Source organism: Elephas maximus, chromosome 16 (genome assembly GCF_024166365.1).
Source record: "Elephas maximus indicus isolate mEleMax1 chromosome 16, mEleMax1 primary haplotype, whole genome shotgun sequence".
In the NCBI taxonomy this organism is placed as follows: domain Eukaryota; kingdom Metazoa; phylum Chordata; class Mammalia; order Proboscidea; family Elephantidae; genus Elephas; species Elephas maximus.
The window spans coordinates 68,246,498-68,266,337 of NC_064834.1; the positions used below are offsets into that span (position 1 = coordinate 68,246,498).

General features: G+C 55.8%; 1 protein-coding gene and 1 long non-coding RNA gene across 5 annotated transcripts in view; one reads left to right on the forward strand and one right to left on the reverse strand.

Annotated features, from left to right (window-relative positions):
• LOC126059593 (uncharacterized) overlaps nucleotides 1-13,211 on the reverse strand; it is a 132,941-nt gene extending 119,730 nt beyond the window's left edge. For both annotated transcript variants that reach the window (XR_007513459.1, XR_007513458.1), the window contains exon 1: nucleotides 12,525-13,211. This is a non-coding gene — a long non-coding RNA (uncharacterized LOC126059593). The remainder of the gene's footprint in view (nucleotides 1-12,524) is intronic.
• Nucleotides 13,212-13,509: 298 nt separating this feature from the next.
• Nucleotides 13,510-19,840, forward strand: part of EMX2 (empty spiracles homeobox 2) — a 185,510-nt gene continuing 179,179 nt past the window's right edge. The window contains exons 1-3 of one of the 3 annotated variants that reach the window (XR_007513457.1): nucleotides 13,510-14,016; nucleotides 15,853-16,037; nucleotides 18,286-18,717. Coding sequence is in view for 2 of the 3 variants with exons in the window: in XM_049855366.1 (XP_049711323.1) it covers nucleotides 13,605-14,016; nucleotides 15,853-16,037; nucleotides 18,286-18,453 (765 nt within the window). In the remaining variant the exon portion in view is untranslated. Of the gene's footprint in view, nucleotides 14,017-15,852; nucleotides 16,038-18,285; nucleotides 19,255-19,840 lie in introns of those variants that run through there. The other 2 variants (XM_049855366.1, XM_049855367.1) reach the window with 2 other exon arrangements.

A 19,840-nucleotide genomic window follows, 5' to 3' on the forward strand; every position in this document is an offset into this window, starting at 1 on the left:
CAGTAAAGTGTACACGTCTTAAGTAGACAATGAGTTTTGACAATTGTATACACCCATATCATCATCACCCAAACCAAGATATAGAACATTTCTAACATTCCAGAAAGTTTCCTTGTGCACCTTTCTGGTCAACCCCTCTGCCAGAGATACCCACTGTTCTGCATTTGACATCCATTGATTAGTTTTGCCTGTTATGTTATATAAACAGAATCACACGCCCTGTGTCTTTTGTTTCTTTTATTTTTTTTATTCATAGAACAACAATAATAAAAATGTGTAGACATAATCTAATTTCTTCCATTTTCCCAGATGTCAAAATTAACATCCCAAAATGTTGTTAGTGGTGGTCTCTTGATATGGAGCATTTGGGTGATTATTTTTTTTACCCATCCCTGTCTAATATATACTTATACATATATATAGAGAGAGAGATACAGAGAGGATCTTATGATAAGAAGGGGGAAAAATGATTTTTCCTGGGGGACATGGCTGCTGTGGAGCAAACAAGCAAGGTCCAGAGTGAGTGTGTCTCGTGTAGCCCCGACCATCTGAAGGCTGAGCAAGGACACCATTCCCTGGCAGCCTTGGTGGTGGGGACTTCATACACCACCACAAAGTCAAACCGCCTCCCTCCAGTCGTTTCCCGCATGGATTCGTGGTCATTTCTTTGGAAATGGAACCATTTGACCAAAGGATTCTTCCTACCCCAAGTTTTCCCCTTCGGTCTTTCTTAGCAAGTTAAGCATTTGCGTTTTATTGATATGTGTAAGGCATCTAATAAAGCAAAACATACAACTGAAGGTTTTTTTTTTACCAAATCTCTACGCTCTAGTGTCTGAATATCATTTGATCACAGATCAGGGGCACCTCATTGTTCTGTTTTCTCGATGGCCCTAGAATACAGATAGGTGCATACCTGGAGGAAAAATGAGTATAAGAGAGGCATACATCAAGAGAAAGTTTTGGCTTCTGAAATAATATTTGCAGGAACATTGAAAACATGAAAAAGAAGGCAACCTAGTAATTTTACAACAGCAAAGCCTAACTCTGTTGGTTAAATGGTCCCATATGTGGTATCTGCAAAGCTCGGAGGTTGGGAGTGGGCTGGCTCAGGCTGGTGCCAGGGCTCTGCTGTGGACTGGCTGGGCAGCCAAGCAAGCTATTTAATCTCACTGAGCCCATTCCAGGGAGCTCTGGTGATGCAGTCTTTAAGCACTCAGCTGTTAACCAAAAGGTCAGTGGTTGGAACCCACCAGTCACTCCACGGGAGAAAGATGTGGCAGTCTGCTTTCTTAAAGATTTACAGCCTCGGAAACCCTGTAGGGGCAGTTCTGCTCTGTCCTATAGGGTCTCCATGAGTTGCAGTTGACTAGACCGCAATGGGTTTTTAATGGGGGAGCCCATTTCTCCTCCCTAAAATGGGGGTAGTAATGGCAGTATCTCCACCCGACAGGGTTGGTGGGAGAAGCGAGTGAGGGGAGGTGTGAACAAGCTGTTTGTAAATCATACATTGTAGCCAACATGCCAACTCTTTATTGTCCATTCCAGACATGGAATGAATGTTTTGGAGAGGGACGTGGGATCCAGACTCTGTATCCTATGGTCATTGACTTTTTGTGTGATGAAAGAGTAAAGTATTATCTTTTTCCTCACCCTGTGGGCCTTGACTTCCTCACTGGGGAAAATAGGCCATTTGGACAGGAAATAAGAGGTGGGGAGGCAAGAAGAGAAGCTGCTGGAGTCAGGCAACTCTGAATTGGAATCCAGACTCACTCATTTACTAGCTGTGTGACCTTGGGTGAATTCCTTAACATCTCAGAGCCTCAGTATTCTCGTCTGGGACATGGGAATAAACTTTAATTCCATTCAATTACTTCAGTGGGTTGCTGGGAGGACTGAAAGAGCTCCTTGTAAGAGGCACTAAGCACACACAGTACTTTGGGCAGGCACCATCCATGACTGAAATGTTCTGTCTCTCATGCCAGACACCCTGGTGGCAGATAAGCAATGAAATAGACACTGACATGTTCCCAGCACACCTGAGCCCCTTAAACCAGGATTATGGGGGCTCAAGCAATGGGCGGAAATGTGGAACTGTGATGGCCACACCGCAAGAGTAGAGTTTTCCACCTCTTTTCACTTCTGGGCATGGTCACGATGGATCACCTGGATGGAGGAAAAGTCCCAGATGGACCAGATGTGCCCAGCCCATCTGGGAAGACCCACATCCACGTGATCAGCACTGGGCTCCACTCCTCATCTGGACAACTTGACATCCTGAGCATGTTCAGACACCTGCCCACTCTCTGGGCTGGGAGAGTGAGGAGCAGACCTCAGTCCTCAGCAATTGGTTTATTTTTAGCAATGTAAAGACTTTTCTCTCTCTTCTCACCAAACTCATCTTCCAGATAGCTGGGAGGCCCATGAGGAAGGGAGGGCAAAGCCTGCACTTGATGTCCACAAAAACTTTTTGCCAAGACCAGGGATTAAGTCAGATAGAAAAGGACTCTAGACCTTTCTGAGCCCCAGGTTTGCAGAAAATTGGGGAGCCAAAACTCCCTGGGCCAGTTTGGGCCAAGTTTCCATGCTTTGAGCAGCAAGATGTGACCAGGTCCTTATCTGGGGGGTTTGCTTTTAAGGAATAAGCAGCTCACTACCCTGGCAGTCTCTGCCCCCGCCCCCTTATCCCTTCCATGGGGCTTCCTCACTCGGCACCCACCCCAATTTCCTTGCAGACTGCAGGCCTCCCAAGTAGCAGCCTCCTGTTCTTCCGGGTATGAAGTTAGGATATTTCTCATGCTTTAGTGGGCTATCCCTGGCTTCCATTGTCTTTTTCCCTTTCTTTTTCCTTTTTTCCCCTCCATAAACCCAAGCCCTTGTGTGGTCCTTGCCTTTTAAAGATGCCTTTTAAAGAGGCGATAACGTGTGGACATCTGAAATTCCAACTTTATTTTCCTCTGGCCCACCTCGCCCATGCCTTCTTGGGGGAACTCCCGACTGCCTGCTTATTTTAGCTCTTACTCGTTAGCACAAGCTGACTGTAGTTGGGACCATCTGATCTGTGAGCCGGCCAAGCCGCTACAGCTTCTCCGAGCGCCGCTGGTCCGGGAGGCAGGCGGCAGGCTGGAGGAGGGACTGCGGAATCCCAGGGCGCTCCTCCGCGTCGGCGCGGGCGGTACAACCGCAGCCCAGCCGTCTGCCCCTGGTCTGGAGCCCAGGACCCGGTGTGAAAGGCCTTCCCTACTCTCCCAGATGCCTCAGCTGAGTGTATGCCGTGCTCCCTAAATTCATTATTAATTCAGGACACCAGTTTGGGGACCATCGAGCCTCTGAACAGCCTCTCTGGAAACCAAAACAATCACCAGGACACAGGCGAGGAGAGGAGGCAGCCGCTGGGTCTAGGACGTTGTCCCCTCTGTCCCAGCAGACACTTGGAAAACCACCTTCTAGGATGGGGCAGTTCTACTCCGTCCTATAGGGTCGCTATGAGTCGGAATCGACTCGAGGGCACGGGGTTGGTCGGGTTTAGAGGGGGCCAGCAGTCCCTCAGGGCAAAGAGTTGCTCCTGTCCCCCCCCCCCCCTTTTCCTGGAACCGAAATTGGACCCTAGGGTGTTTGTTATAAAGACATAGCTAGTCTCACAGTGGTTTTGATTAGGGCTGAATTAAAATGATCAAAATGTGTGTTTGTGGGGAGATTAAAGTTTCCCTCAAATACCTTTACATATATAAAAATATGTGTATTACACACATATATACAGAACTGTACACAACCTACAATATAATATATAATGTATAATGAAGTATACACGTTAAATAATGAAATATACATGTTAAATATGTAAGAGAACAATAATAAAATGTCAGAACTGTATGTTAAACAACATAATACAAAGCCATATAATATATAAAAAACTACATGTTAAACAATATAATACAAACAAACCATGTACATTTTAGGTGGCATTTATATATATGTATAAAACACAACGCTCTCCACTGAAATATCCAAGGTTCTAGGACTCTATAGTATCTCCAGGCTCACCACCCCTATTCCCACCCCATCCCAGCTCCCCACACTCCGGAGCTTCTTTGGAATGGAGGAAGTGATTCCAAATGACCACTTTCTCATCGAGGTAAGGGAGGAAACTGGTTGTCTCTCACACAGGTCAGACCCCAAAAGGGGGCATGCATTTCTTTACATGAGTCCTTAACACACACTGCCCGCGTTCATGGCAAGCCCTAATCCGACGGCTTTTGGTGCTGAGTGCGGAGACACAGGTGTTCCGTCTCAGACACGTAAAACAACTTCAGGTGCCATTTTCCAATGTAGGCATTCAGAGGCAATTTGGAAATGGAAACGAATCTTGATCTGCAATACCTGAATGTTCCAGAGACCGTTTAAAGCTGAGGTTGGAAAGTCAGTATGGAGCCCCACGGACTGACTGAAAGGAGACGATTCAAAGCAAACAAAATGAACAGTTAGAAATTTGGTATTAACCGCGCCCTCTCAAGTAGTACAGCTTAATGGTAATTGCTGCGCCTGTTTACTCTTCTCATGCTGGGGAAATAAGAGACACACTTCGACAGAAAAGTTACCCTAAAGAGTTGCACCATTTAAAAAGGGAAAATATCTCCGCGGCTGATGTGGGTTTACTGGCAACCTAAAACTCTGCGTGTGTGTGTGTGTGTGTGTGTGTGTGTGCGCGTGTGTGTATGTATGTAAGATTTAGTTTTTCTCTAGAGTTACGGAGAAGCGGAACCTCAAAAACAATTGTTTTGAAGACGGTGGTGTGTGTGTGCTAAATAAAGGCCGTGCCTCTCCTCAGCGCGACCTCAGCCCCAAAGCCTCTCCCGACCCTGAGTTCCCAGCCGGAGGCCCGGGCACACGCCGCAGCAAGCGCCACGCTGCCGGGGCGTCCGCGGCCCAGAGCTTTTATTTGCCGTCTCTTTTAACTCTCCAAGGCTGCTTCTCTCCTTTTGGAGCGCCCTGCGGCGGAGTGGCAGACAAGCCCGGTCGTTCTGTGGGCCCTCACCTCAGAGTCAATATTATCGCAGATGGGCACGGTAGACTGGAATGAAAAGCTAATATTGAACCGACGAGGTCCTGCCTGCGCTGCAGCGAGGCCAACCTTGCTCACGCAGATCCCGCGAGCCCCTGGCGGCCGGGCTAAGCTAGGGAGGCCACGGTTGGGCTTCCCCTCATCCCGCTGGGGTGGGGGGCATGCCGGGCCCAGAGCCGAGGCCTGCAGGCCCCAGGAGACACCCTTGGGCCCTGCTCCGGCCAGGGGGGAAGTGGAGCGCACAGCGAGTCCCCACGCCTGGACGCCAAGAGGACGCAATTGGCCTAGCATGTCCAACCTCCCCGCTTGAGGGGCTCCTGGATTCTAGTGCGGCGTGGCGGGGAGGGGTGCAGCTTCGGGGCCTCGAACTTGCCCCTCACCCGGGGGGGGGGGCTAGTCCTAGTGAGAGGCCCCCTGGTCGCCGCTGCGGCCACCTGTCATTGTAGGTCGCCTAGGCCAATGCCCGGCTGCGGCCGCTTAGGGACCCTATCTCCAGGGGCCTCTTCGGAAACCGCAGCCCCTTTGGACTCTCCTGTCCAGGACTCGCTCCGCGCAGGTGGGGCAGAGCGCAGGGAGGCAGAGGACGCTGGACACCGGCAGAGGGGCCCTCAGGCCACCTCGTTCGTTGACTGCGCTCGGAGCTCTTCCCTCCAGTGGTCGAAGGCCCTGTTTGTTGGCCACCTCCGGATGTGTCAGGGCCGTTTCCAGTCGCCCACAAAAGTGACGCGGTGGTGCAGGGCACAGGTCGGGCCCTGCAGACCCCTTCGATCATGGGCGGCGGCAAGGCCACTGAAGGCTCTCTGGTCCCTATACCCAGGGCTTGAACCCGCAGAAGGCTTTAGGCAATTGAGTGAGGAGAAAGAGGGCGCGGAGCTCTGTCTGAAGCCGGGAAAAGTGGCCTAGGGGACAATGGTGGCAAGTGGGTGTGAGGCAAGCGTGGAGGTCTGCTATTTGGGGTCCTCCCAAGGAGACTTGCGGTGCCGACAGGTTGGGTGCTCCGCCCATCTGCGAGCGCTCTTCGCTGCCTTTTCCGGTTGACAAAGGGCAGCCATCTGGCCACGCAGGGTGGGGAGGAGAAGCGTGGGTCCTAGGGCTCCTCCGGGAGTGACCACTTCACCCAGGGAAGGGGGATGGATACTGCATAACCTTGGACTGCTTGTGTAATCTCTCTGAGCCTCAGACTTCTCATCTGGGAAATAGATATCATGACTCCTTCCCTACTCACTTCTCCACCTTATGAGGTTCACTGAGATCATGGGTGTGAGAAAACGTTCTAAAGGTCACAATTCCATACAGTGGCAGGAACTGTTAACATCCTCCTAAGTCCTGTTGCATCTCCAGGATTCAAGCCCAGCTGGGGCATCTAAGAGAAGAAGCTTCTATTTCCAAATGGCCGAAATCCCCTTTCTCAGCCCCAGCCTGCTGCCCCCCCAAAACAAAACCAAACCCCTTGCTGTGGAGTTAATTCTGACTCATAGCAACCCTATAGGACAGAGTAGAACTGCCCCACAGAGTTTCAGAGGAGTGCCTGGTGGATTCGAACTGTCTGCCTTTTGGTTAGCAGCTGTAGCTCTTAACCACTACCCACCAGGGTTTCCACCGGACCCCCAGAATCCAGAAAATGGGAAAGTACTCATAGAAGAGATGATAAAGTTCCCAAGAGAGGGATTCCTGAGTTCACCAGCATTTCCAGAATCCACATGGGTTGGAAGGTGGAAAGCCAGGTCTCAAACAAAATAATGCCAGATAAGGCAGCAGAGAAGTGGAAAGGGGTGTGCCCTCCCCCCGTCCATGCTAGCCCTGTGATCTGGCTGAGGCCACCTCAGCCCACCTGGGGTTGCACCCAGTACATGTTCTTGTGGCTCAATGTAGCCACAACTTTTGGGCTGGTTGGGGTGGGCTGCAACACCCCCCCAAACACATGGGCCCCAGAGAGGGCAGGAAAGACAGAGTTGCCCCCATCCTTGCCCCTACCCCTGCCCTTGCCCCTTTTCTGGGGCAGCAGCCTGAGAAAGAGCCCCCAGGCTCCCTAGTTCTACATCTCTGGCTGTGTGTCCATCTGTCTCCTCTTGGCCTTTGACTGTCCTGGGGAGCAGAGGGAGAAAGAAACGGGGATCCTCCTTTGATTGTGGTTTCTTATTTTCAATAGTAAATCAAACGGACAGCAATTTGTGACAAGACATTGACCAGTTCCTTCAAGAAGAAGGTGGTAAACCCAACTGGCCGGTCCTGCAGGGTGAGCTCCACGAGGAGCTGCGGAGTTCCTGGCTCTGAAAGGTTGAATCTCAAGCGGGTGGGTCTCGGGAGACCCGGACGCTCACAGCTTCGGCTGACATCGCTGAAAGACAGCGCCTATCGCCTGCGGTCGCCCGGGGCCGGACCGCAGAGGTGTCAGACCCACCCGCGGAGGCTCAGCGCCCCAGGTCGGCGCTCTGAGCAGTTCCGTTGAAGGCTCCGCTGGGGGCCACCTTCACAGCACACGCGTTTCCAGAGCACCCCTCCTGGATTCACGACCTCCCCTCACCTGAAGAGCCAGGCTGCCCCGGGACATATATCTGGGAGAAAGGGGCTGTTATCTGGGCCCCGTAGCAGCCGGAAATGCGGAGGCGTCTCCGTGGTGACCACCTTGGCCCCCCTGTCCTGGGCTGCCCTCTTGCAAAAAAAGCACCTCAGCTCCTCCAACCTCACCCCAGGCAGCGCGCGCTCAGGCTGTAGCGGCCCATCCTCTGGACCACTATAGTCGGGGCCAGGAGGTCTGAGGCCTCAGAAGTGGAGCGTGGGAGCATCTGCGCGGTAGCTGAATCACCCAGGCAGATGAGACCACGGCCCCCTCGCCGTCTTAGAGTCGAATCTGCCGGCCTCGGAAGGCAGCCCAGACTCGGAAGAAAGCCTGATTCCTCGAAGAGCTGTTAGTCTAGTGTGGATGGAGAACTCTGTGGCGGAGCGCTGGGCTGGTGGAGGCAGAACGGATGCATTTCGAAGTCGGCCTTTCTCCTCGGTGGCCAGAGCCTCCTTAGGCCCCCTCCCCTGGCCCGAACGGGGATCGTGTTGACTCTTGACAGTGTGGGCTCCACCCTCCCCGGGCCCCCAGAGCCACAGCCGAGGGACTAGGTGGCCACCCGGCCCTCGCCACTAGGCGCCGCTGCGCACACGCCGATCTGGGCCCCCGGCCGGCGCGCGGCCTCCGTGGAGGAAGCCAAAAAGGGATTTGCCGCATTTTAATTTTTAAAAAATGTTTTTAAGGTATTAATTTACTTTTCATTTCTCACTGCCGCCGTTCGTGTTCGGAGGAGTCGGGTAACTGGAAATCCCTGTGGGTTGGAGAATTTTTAACCGCTCCTCGAGACCTACCTATCTCCTAGCCACCGGCAGGAGAAAGGCTCGCCCCTCACCGATGCCCGCGCTTCCTGCGCTGCACCGCAGGCGCCCAGTGCCTGCTCACCCTCCCGGCTCACACCAAGTGTCCACACCGCGGCGACCTATACCTGGCGGGGTGAACCGCACAGGGCCCTGGCTTAATAATGAGTATTTGTTGAACGGTTACAGTTAGCCAAGCACTAGGGCACTTGCTGCTCTCAACTCTTAAGACATTGTTGCTGTTTTCCCAGGTGAGAACACTGAAGCTCAAGGAGGTAAAGGTCACAGAGGTAGTGAGCCCGGACAGCACTCTTAGACCTTGCAGGGGACTGTGCGCCCACCCCGGACTCGGCACAGACCTCGCACCGAGCCAGCATGCCTTTTGCTCCTTCGAAGAGCAGGGGGCTGGACAGGAAACTTGAAGCAGATGGGTTTTCCGGCATCCACAGAAATCCTGGCCTTTTGATGCCTCCCACAGCCAAGAATCCAAGCCTTGCTCACCCTTCACCTCCCTAGGGAAGTCCGCAGCCTTTGGGGGCTGGGGCATGACTCTCGTGGCTTCCTTGGCCTCTTGATTTTGTGAACCAGGGAAGAAAGGCTGGAGGGTGCGACCGGCAACAGCTTAGGTTTGTAGGACTTTCTTGCTCAGGTTCTGAACCCCAGCAATGAGCCCTCTGAGGACGTGGGTAATAAGGACAACAGAACATCAGCAGCCCGGAGCTCACTTTGATTGTAGCTCCTTACTTGCTGGCCACCCTCTAAGCATTTTGCTTGGCTTATCTCACTGAATCCTCATGACAACTCCAAGGGCATGGTAATATTTCTTATCCCATTTCACAGAAAAGCAAAGCAGAAGCACAGAGAGGCTAGATAAAACCTGCCCAAGGTCAGGCGGTTGAGCTGTGAGCCCAGGCCTGACTCTTTTTGGGGAATGGGGAGGCAGGTTTTTTATAGTATAATTTACAAACAGTAGAACTCACCCTTTGAAGTGTACAGCTCTATGGGTTTTGACTGACCAATGCATAAAGTCCTGGAAGCGCCACCATGATCAAGATGTAGAAAGGTTCCTCCCACCCCCTGGCCCCATCAGACCTCCACCGCCTGCTCTGTACCCTTGGCCGTCTTTTTATAGAAGATAAAATGTAGGTCGAGAAAGATTGCCAGGTGTTGCCCAAGGTCGCTCGGCTAGTACGCGTCAGATCGGGGATTAGAACCTTCGTCCTGTGTCTGCAGGTCCACCTGCCTGCCAGAATGCAGATTCCTGAGTCGACAGAGAACAACCCGCAGCAATGTGGGGCTCACGGGGTGGGGGGACGCGCTAGGAACGTCCCCTCCACCTCCCACTGCATGCGCCTGGACTTAGCCAAACTCCCACCCGTCTGGGGGCGTCTAAGGAAGAAAGAAGATGCGGGCACTGCCCAGGGCTGGCTGAACCCACGAGGAAAGAGACGGCAGCGGTAGCGTCTAAGGACGCGGGGGCTTGAGGGGCTCCGGGGCCGAGTGCGACCTGAGCACTCAGCGCCGCGGCGACTTCCACCCCGCCAGTCTGGTTAATGAATCACTCTCCTCGTTAATTCCCGGCACGTCGGGGCTGGGGCGCGAACCTTCCCGGCTCCTTCGGCCGGGGCGCATGGAGTAGCATAGATTACCGGGCTCCGGAGTTTGCGCGGCCTGGGACTCTCAGGAAGCCTGCTTCCCCCCCGTGGGGGCGGAGCATGGCTTGGGGAGGGCAGCGCTTGGGCCCTAAGGACTGGGTGCCCCGCTCCTGTCTGGAGAGTGGGCCAGGCCCCTGCTGCGGCCTCACCCTCGCCCACCAACTGGCCAACCAGAGGCAAGCGGCCTGCGGAAGAAGCCGCTTGACGGGGGACCGACTCTGAGCGGCCTGGGCCCTCGGCCCTGGACAAATGTCCCCACCTTGGGCAGGAGGCTGCGGGGACCGGGCTCCAGCCTGCGGCTCACTTGTTTGGGACACTCTCCCGACTCAGCGCTCTGGGAAACAGGTTCTGGCCGAGAGAGGGAAAGGGTTAAGGGGTTACCTTCAGCCTGTCAGCGCTCGAGCAGAAAGGTTTATAGAAGAGGAAACGCCTCTTAAACATTGCACCATCACGGGCCTCACCCCACCCAGACACAGCCTCCCCCCCCCGTTGCCCCCAGGTCATCGACTCTTGCACCCCCAGCCAAGATCACTAGTGTCAATTGCGCAACGAACTGCTATTGCTCACCAGCCAGCGCGGGTTTGGTCCTTGGACATGTGGAGGGCCTGCCCTGAGGGCCAGGCTGGACTTTGACCCTCCAGTCCTCCTCAAATGCTCACAGGGAGAAGGGGACCCCTGGAGCCGGGGTCCACAACCCACCTAAGCCAAGGCTTTCTTCCTTGCTTCGGAAACCCTAGGGCTGACCTAGAGTTCCACTTTGGGTTCCCTAGCTGGGTGCAGCCCAAAGATGTTGACCCCTTGCTGTGGCCTCAGACACCCTGCTGACCTGGGCACGGTGGAGCTTCTGCCCAAACAGCCTAATTCAGAGGTGGATTTCCAAGCTGGAATCAGTGTTTTGGGGGCATTTGGTTCAGAACCGAGGGAGGAGCGTCTTCGTCTGCACCTCTCACCCCATGGGGGTAAATCTAACGCTCAGAATCCTTGGGATTGGGAAAAAGGTGGCGCGCAAAGAAAGGCCGCTCTGAGGCGAAACCCAGCACGACCCCTGCCCGTAGCCAGCGTCGCAGAGGCCCACAGCCTGAGGCAAGGGCAGGTCTCTTCGGCTGGTGAAGGTAAGGCTGAGGCCCATCTGTCTCCTGTGTGAGTGTATGAGTGTGTGCGTATACCCTGGGGAGGTCGAGGAGGTGGCAACACGGATGATCCCCGCTGACCCCCTTTATGTCCCCGAGAGGGAGACAACCCGAGAAAACACAGATCCCAACTCTTGCGTTGTCCAAGGAGTTTTTTGACCCCCCCCATACCCACAGTGAAGAAGTCCAGAAATTGACAAACACAAATACACAGGAGCTGAAGCTAGGGGAGGGCCAGGAGGTACTCGAGCTCAGGGCCGTAGGTGAGGGGGCGCAAGAACACGTCTTAACGCCAAGAGCCTTGGGCTGATACAGCCGGTGGCCTTGCAGCCACGCTCTCAGCGACTTGGCTCTTCTCTCTCCTCCCCTTTGACTTCTCCCGGCTCTCACGGCAACCTAGTCACCAAACACAGGCATTTCTGCGACCTTAAGAGAAATGACAGGGGCCTCGGAGTAATAGATTTAAAGGACGCCAATTTTTTTTTTTATCATTAATTGTAAACGTGCAAAATACCTGCTGGTACTTCACTTTAGAAGAATGTAATTGGCAAAAAGAAAAAAAAGAGAGAAAAAAGAGGCGACTGATGAATAGATAATAGATCTTTAACCACCAATAAACAGAGAGCAGCGCCAGCAGCCTGGGGGATGTGATCATAATTATGCCGCCGCACGAGCCAATGGGGACGAGGGAACTGGGCCCTAAAATCATCCCAAAACCGAAGGCGAGCTCGAAAATACGGACACGGGCTAGGACCGGAGATGCTCTCCGCAGTTCCTAGTTTTCAGCAGTGGGTTTACACAGCACCCCGCCCCGGGGACGACAGATGGTAGAATCATAATAGAAATAATAATAATAAAGATAATAGCATCAACAACAGTGATAACAATGACTACAACACTAACAAAAATAGTGACAACAGAACGATAACAGTAGCACCGTGACAGCAGCAGCTCCCCTGACCTTGGACCCTCGTCCCAGATATTCCAGAAGGAACTGATTTGGGATAGAGGTGAGCACCCTCCCAGACAGGAAAAGTGAGAGCTTGGGGCGAGAACCGGCGCGAGTTGAGAGCCCACCACCCAGGCGGGGTTGGCGAGTCGCGTCTCAACTTGCAGACGAAGGAGTAGGGTCAAGGATCGCGAATACAGAGCGACCCGAGACCTCGCAGCTCTGCTTGGTTGGAGACGTGGGAGGACCCGGACCCCCCTCCCCCAGGCTCCCTCCTCGCCTAGGAAACCGCAGGGAGTTTTGCTGGGGAAGGGGGTTGATATAACCAAGCAGCTCTCAGCCCTCTCCGCAGCCAGCCCCCGCGCGCTTACCCTCGGCATGCTCCCGGGCGATCCCAGCTCTCCCGACCGAGGGCCGCGCGGGATAGCCGCCGCGGAGCGCTGGGCGCGAGGAATCGGTGTGTGTCTGGCTGTCCTACCAGCTCGGGCGCAGCTGACTCGGGATTCAGGGGGCCGCCGCGGCGGCGGCGCCGGTCGGGGACTCTGCAGGGACCCGGGTGCCCCGGAGGGAGTGATGGTGGAGGAGGAGGAGGCAGTGGCTGAGCGGGAGGAGGTGGGGAAAGAGGAGGAGGAAGAAGAGGAGGAGAAAGAGGAAGAGGAGGAGGAGGAAAAACCAGAGGAAGAGGAGGAGGCGAGGGAGGAGGAGGAAAAGCCGAGCGGGCGCCGCGGAGCCGAGAGTCCAGCGCGGGGCGAGCGCGCTGGGCGGCAGGCTGTGCAGCCCAGGCGGGGCGCCGACTCCGTTCCACTCTCGGCGCGGATCCAGGCCTCCGGGTTCCCAGGCGTTCGCCGCCCTCTGACGCACTTTAAAGAGTCTCCCTCCCTTCCACCTCAGGGCGAGTAATAGCGACCAATCATCAAGCCATTTACCAGGCATCGGAGGAAGCTGTTTATGTGATCCCCGCACTAATTAGGCTCATGAACTAACAAATCGTTTGCACAACTTGTGAAGAAGCGAACACTTCCATGGATTGTCCTTGGACTTAGGGCGCCCTGCCCGCCTTTTGCAGAGGAGAGAAAACTTTTTTTTGCCTCTCCTGAGACCCCCCCCCCGCCTCTAACTCCGATCCCCCACGCCATCTCGCCAAAAAAAAAAAAAAAAAAATTACCCCAATCCACGCCTGCAAATTCTTCTGGAAGGATTTCTCCCCCTCTCTTCAGATTGGGCGCGTTTGGTGCAAGATTCTCGGGATCCTCGGCGTCGTCTTTCCCTCCCCTCCCCCTCTTTTCCTTTTTCCTATCCTTCCCTTTCTTTCTTCCTTTTCTCCCCCCCCCCACCCCAAACAAACAAGCCCCCCATTCTCGTCGGTGCTCACCGCGGGCAGCGGGCGGCGGAGGCATCGCGCCGAGGTCGCCGGGAGCCGGGAGCCCCGGGCGCCCGCTCCTCGGCGCAGCATGTTCCAGCCGGCGCCCAAGCGCTGCTTCACCATCGAATCGCTGGTGGCCAAGGACAGTCCCCTGCCCGCCTCGCGCTCCGAGGACCCCATCCGCCCCGCGGCTCTCAGCTACGCCAACTCCAGCCCCATCAACCCGTTCCTCAACGGCTTCCACTCGGCCGCCGCGGCCGCCGCCGCCGCCGGCAGGGGCGTCTACTCCAACCCGGACTTGGTGTTCGCCGAGGCGGTGTCGCACCCGCCCAACCCCGCCGTGCCTGTGCACCCGGTGCCGCCGCCGCACGCGCTGGCCGCCCACCCCCTGCCCTCCTCGCACTCGCCACACCCCCTCTTCGCCTCGCAGCAGCGGGACCCATCCACCTTCTACCCCTGGCTCATCCACCGCTACCGGTATCTGGGCCACCGCTTCCAAGGTACGTGCCACGTCGCGGGGCCTCAGAGCTGCAGCCCGCGCCTGCCTGGCCTGCTCCGGTGGGCGTCGGGCAAGGCCCGGGCGGAGGCCGCCTAGCCTGGGAGGAGGCCGGGCGGCCAGGGACCGGGCGCGGTGTGGTTCCCAGTTCACGAAGCTGGGGCCGGTTTGCGGGGATGGCCTGTCGGCGCTTGGCCCTTTGGGGAGGGGCGTGGATGGGGAAGTTGTCCATGAGTGCGCTCTGGCGGTGCAGGCGGGGTAGCCTGCTATGCCTGCCCTGCCTGCGGCCGAAGAGGCCGGAGCTGGCGGGGCTCCCAGGCTTGCTGTCCCTTCCTCTTTGCTCCGGGCGACCCCGGCTTCGAGGGGCGCAGACCCGGCCCAGCCCCCAGGTTCGCCTCAGACTGCGTTCAGTTCTGTTGGCCACGCACTCGGCGCCCCTTTTGTCCAGCCCAGCGGCTTCTCAGTCTCCAGCCCTCTTCGGGCAGCGAGAAGACCCTCACAACTCCGGAGCAAAGTCTAGAGGGTTGTTTTTTCCTGCCTTTGGAAGGGGTTAGGGCCAGGCGGGTAGGCATCTCCGGGGCTCGGCACTCTCGCAGAGACCTGCTTAATTGGGGCGCCGAGCGGCCGCGGCGGGAAGGCAGGTTCGGTCTGGTTTTTGTTTTTCTTTCTTTTAAGAGAAATGAGCCCTGTGGGGAGACACGCTGGGCGGGGAGGACTTGTTGGCGTGCTTTTGTTTCTTGCCTTTTAAAAAATTACTATTTGCTTGTTTTCCTCCGGGTGGGGGTTAGAAGACCGTTAAAACTCCACAAAAAGCGGCGAGTAACTAGCTTAGCGATCCGAGCCGGAAAAGACCCAGCTCCGGCGGATCAATACCCAGCCGCTTGCCCGTTCATTAACCCTTCACTTTCCTGCCAAAGCCCAGAATCGGGTAGACACCACCTCCGTAATTAACAAAACAAAAACAGTAAAAACCTTCCGCTCTTATTTCTGGCCAGGATTCCCCTCTATTTCTGCCTGAACTGTGGTTCGTTTTTCTTTGGGATTTTAGTAAATCAATTTCTTCTCCTAATGAATGAGCCCGAAACTCTCGGGCTTGGCTCTCAAAGTTTAGGTGGGTCCTTCCTCATTCCCTGCCAGCCACGCTCGTGTTCCCCCCACCAGGCCCGGGGCAGCTGGGACCTTGCGGTGGCCGCAGCCGTCCGGTAACCCCGAATTTCGATCGCTCCGCTAGAGCCTGTCTCCTTGTTCTCTGGAGCCGGGGCGCCAAGTGCCGGGAGGTAGCGGCAGCAGAAGCCGGGCGCACACGCCGGCGAGATCTCGGTCCCGGCCGGGTGACAGTGACGCTCCCGGCTTCCGCAGTTCCCCGGAGGGGAAACAAGACTTTGAATAATTTTTCAATAAGTCCCCAAGTAAAGTCTGGAAAGCCGTCCGCCGCCTCCCCACCTCGGGGTCAAAGTTCTCCGAGAGGTTAGACAGAAGAGAAAGCCGTTTTTCTGGGTCGTGGGCGCCTATGCCCCGGCGGGGCTCTGCCGCCCCCTCCCCTGCGCCGGCCTGGGTGCTCCAAGGCGGCTGCGGACCCCGCTGAGGTCAGGGGCCGTGGGACTCGCCCGCTCGCCTGGGCAGCTGCAGGGTGGGTGCGCACAGGTGGCCCCGCTGACCAAGACCAGCAGCTGCCTCAGGCGTCCCCTTCGCGCGCCTCGGTAGGGCCGTGGCCCCGCCGGCCGGGCGGCGCGGTTCATGTTGAGGCCCGGAGCACAGCGCCGGGCTAGCCCGGTTCGGGAGAAGCACGCTGCGGGAGCCGGGGCGCCCCTCCCAACGGACTTTTGCTGTGCCCCTGCAGGGAACGACACCAGCCCCGAGAGCTTCCTTTTGCACAACGCGCTGGCCCGCAAGCCGAAGCGGATCCGAACCGCCTTCTCCCCGTCCCAGCTTCTGAGGCTGGAACACGCCTTCGAGAAGAACCACTACGTGGTGGGCGCCGAGAGGAAGCAGCTGGCGCACAGCCTCAGCCTAACAGAAACTCAGGTGAGCGCGGCGCGGCGCAACGAACCCATCCGGGCTGGACCTCGGCCCCAGAGCTCAGGACCCCCACAGCCGGCACCCGCACCAGTGTTGAGCTCGCAGAGGGCCTTCCACAAAGGGCCTGGGACATGGTTGCACGCCTGGTTAGGGGTTTGTGGGTTTCGATTCGAGGTGCCCGATTTCGCTGAGCTGCAGCAAGGTGCTTAAGAGCCGACTCTCCCCAGACTCACAGGACAGCTGAGCCGTCCTTCTGTCCAGCTGGGCATCCCATGAGTGTCTAGGCTAAGACACCTCTGCACTTTTGGTGAGAGTCGTGGGGGCCCTTGGCTGCCCCAGAGACAGGCCGAGTGTCTCCCGACTGGGCCCAGGAAGCGGGAGAACGCAGCAGGGTGTCCGGCTGCTAGGGGCAGGAGGCTCGGGAGGGCAGGGAACCCGGTTAAGAGCCAGCTGTGAGCGACCGCGGGCTCTAGGCTCCTGTCAAGGGCTCCAGTTACTCCCCTAAAGGGTTCGGAGAGTCAGACAACCGAGGCCAGGCCTCTCGGGCGCGCCCAGTAACCAGAGCAAACAGGACTGGGAGGCTGCGTAGAGGGGCAGCCTCAGGGGACAGGCCCTTCCTGCGCAGCGGGGTCCTGAGGCGGGCCTAGCTCTGGCCTGCCCCCGGGCGGGGAGGGGGCACAGGGCTACAGTAGGCGCTACTGTACGGCGGAGCCGCAGGGCGGGGTCAGAGTTCCCGGTAAACAGTAAAGTGTTCGGCCGATTAAATTGTAACACTTTTTCTGGGAAGCGTAAAGAGGTCGAGGCTTTTGTTTTAAAACGTCCCCCCCGGACAAAACCGAGGAGGGGCTCGCGGGTGTGTGCACTGCCCAGCACCCGGGGCTGCCGGCTGAGTTTTCTCGGACAGCCCAGGCAGCGGTGGTCTTTGTCCGCCTCGCTGCCCACGCTGCCTTGAGCCTTTGTGTGCGTGTCAAGCCCCGGAGCGCACCGACGCGCGCCTTGGGCGAGCGCCGGGGAGAAATGAACCGTCCTCCCCCTCAATTAGCAAACTCAAAGCAAATTAAACTCAGCCTTGTTCCCGCTCTGCTCTGCTCTGCCTTGGGGCGTATTGGGGGACTGAGGCCTGCGGGGGAAGAACAAGCCGGACCCGGGCCCGCCGTTTCAAAGGAGGGAGTGGAGCCGTCCTGCAGGGCCTGGGGGCTCGGGCCTGGTCTAGGCTGCTGCTGTACGGATAGGAGATGGGAGGGTGGAGTCACCACTGTCGCCTGCATTTGTACCCCACCGGTGGGAAGCTTAGGCAGTGTTGCTTGGATGGAGACCTACTGCCCTGCTTCCCCAGAGAGCGACCGGATCGCAGCTACTGGGTCTTACTGCTTCCTTGACCTCCAGCAGCGGCTCTGAGGAGGCCGGGCCACCGGCAGCCCTGGTGGGACGTGCTGTGACTGGGCCCGGGCTTGGCCCTGGCCTGTCCTGAGGCTGGTTAGTAGGAAGCAAAGGGAACTCTCCCGCCGGTTTCTCCCCTTCTCCTTCTCAGTGTCTCTTCTCTCTCCCGCCGCCTTCCAGAGCTTTCACTTTTGAGCCTCCTTTCCTTGCGGGAGAAGTAGAGCTGGCTTGGTCCCCAGGCCTCTGCATCCCACCTACCCCCCTGGCTTCCTAGATCTCCCCACCTAGTCCTGCTCACCTGTGAGAGTCCGGGCAAGGAGTATACAGCCCAGGCGACCTGACCACCAGCCCAGGGCCGGTCCTGCAGCTGAGGCATTATATTTAGGCCACAGGGCCCAAAGCCACCTAAAATAGAAAGCTCTTCAGGTCGTGCCCTGAGCTGCAGCAGCTGGTGGAGGGAGGTCTTTACTGCATCCGCTTGCAGTAGGGAGTTAAGAAACACGTTTCTTTTTATTTTTCTTGTTATTTTTGTAGGAAGTCCTTGCTTTCCAAGGCCTTTGCTCCCAGAGGGATGTGGGTGCCCAGAGCAGGGGGATGGCAGGAAGGGGCGTTGTGTACTCTGGGCTGAGCGGACTGGGGAAGACAGCTCCGGGAGGGCTCAGAGGGCAGGGAGCCGGAGCACCGCTTCCTACCCACAGCACTAGGGGCCTTGTACCTCAGGGGAGCCTATGGGGAAGCCGGCCCTTAGGCTATGCAGCTGGGGGCTGGGCCCTCGCAGCCTCGGCTCTGGGTCTGGGCTGGGCCAAGGGGTCAGGTAGTTGGTACCAGGCTCAGTGGAGGAGCTAACTCGCCCCTGTCTGCTTCTCGCCGGCAGGTAAAAGTATGGTTTCAGAACCGAAGAACGAAGTTCAAAAGGCAGAAGCTAGAGGAAGAAGGCTCGGATTCGCAACAAAAGAAAAAAGGGACGCATCACATTAACCGGTGGAGAATCGCCACCAAGCAAGCGAGTCCCGAGGAAATAGACGTGACCTCAGACGATTAAAAACACAAACCCAACCCCACAGAAACGGACAAAAAGGAGCAGAGGCAGGGAGCGAAGGGGAAGGAGAAAAAAACCTAAAAAACAAAATCGAACAAACCGCACACACACATTCACCGAGAAAGGGAGGAGAGAGCAGCAGCGTTCCTCGCAGACTTTGGGCCGCCAGGGCGCAGGGTCCCAATCCGAGGCTGCGCAGCGATGGCAGAGGACGACGGAGGCGCCTTCATCAACATGCAACCCTCGTCTAAAGAGGCAGCTGAGTGAGTGAGTGAGGGAGAGAGAGAGGGAGAGAGAGGGACAAGTGAGAGAGGTCCAAATGTGGCAAAGCCCAACGCTCAGAGCAGGGGAGCTGTCAGTGAAATGCCAAGCCAGCGCGACAAAGCGATTGGCAGGTATTCCATTTATCGTAGTCCACTTAAAAAAAAAAAATGATGGCAATGATGATCAAAACAAAACCAACCAGGCACAGGACTTTTTATTTTGCACTTCGCAGTGTTTTTTTCCCAGTCCTTAAAAATAATAATAACGATCGAAATTCCATATCTAGCCCCATCCCCACACCTGTTTCAAAAACTTGAATTGCATGTAGCAGTCGTTGGGCGAACGGTGTCTAAAGACAGAAAATGAATCGTAATTTTCTTTTCCTTTTGAAGACAGGTTCTGTGTGCTTTTCATTTTGATTTTTTTTTCAGAGAAATGTGCGGTGTGTAAACACTTTTTGATACCTTCCGACGTCAAAGTGATTGTGAAAGCTAACTAAGTGAGGTAGGCTCAGCGACAGTGGTCCTCTTACAGAGAAACAGGGAGCAGGAGGGGACTGGGGGTGGTGGGGGAGGGGCCCACAACCGAGTCTGGGCTAGTGCTGGAAAAAAACAAAACAAAACAAAAAACCACACCAACCCTAAATTAATTATATTTCTTGGGCATTCCCTTTCCTAACATCCTGAGGCTCAAAACCATGAAGTAAACTTCTCCCGTTTAGTGGTTGGAGAAATTGGCCGAGTTCAGCCGTTCACCGTAGAGGCCATTCCACATGTAAAATCTATCTGTGGCAAAACCTGAAGGACTGTAGTTAGTGGGAATGATGTTAAGTGTGGCCAAGGACACGGATGACAAGTTTTCAAGCACTGAGTTTCTATTCCAAGAGCATAGACCTACTAAAGAGAGTGGCAAATGCTTCCTTGATGTCTTCTATACCAGAATGTAAATATTTTTGTGTTTTGTGTTAATTTGTTAGAATTCTAACACACTATATACTTCCAAGAAGTATGTCAATGTCAATATTTTGTCAATAAAGATTTATCAATATGCCCGCAGAGTAGTTGTCTTGGGAAATTGAAACGAATTAAAAAAAAATTTTTTTTTTAAGTATCTTTCTACTTCTGAG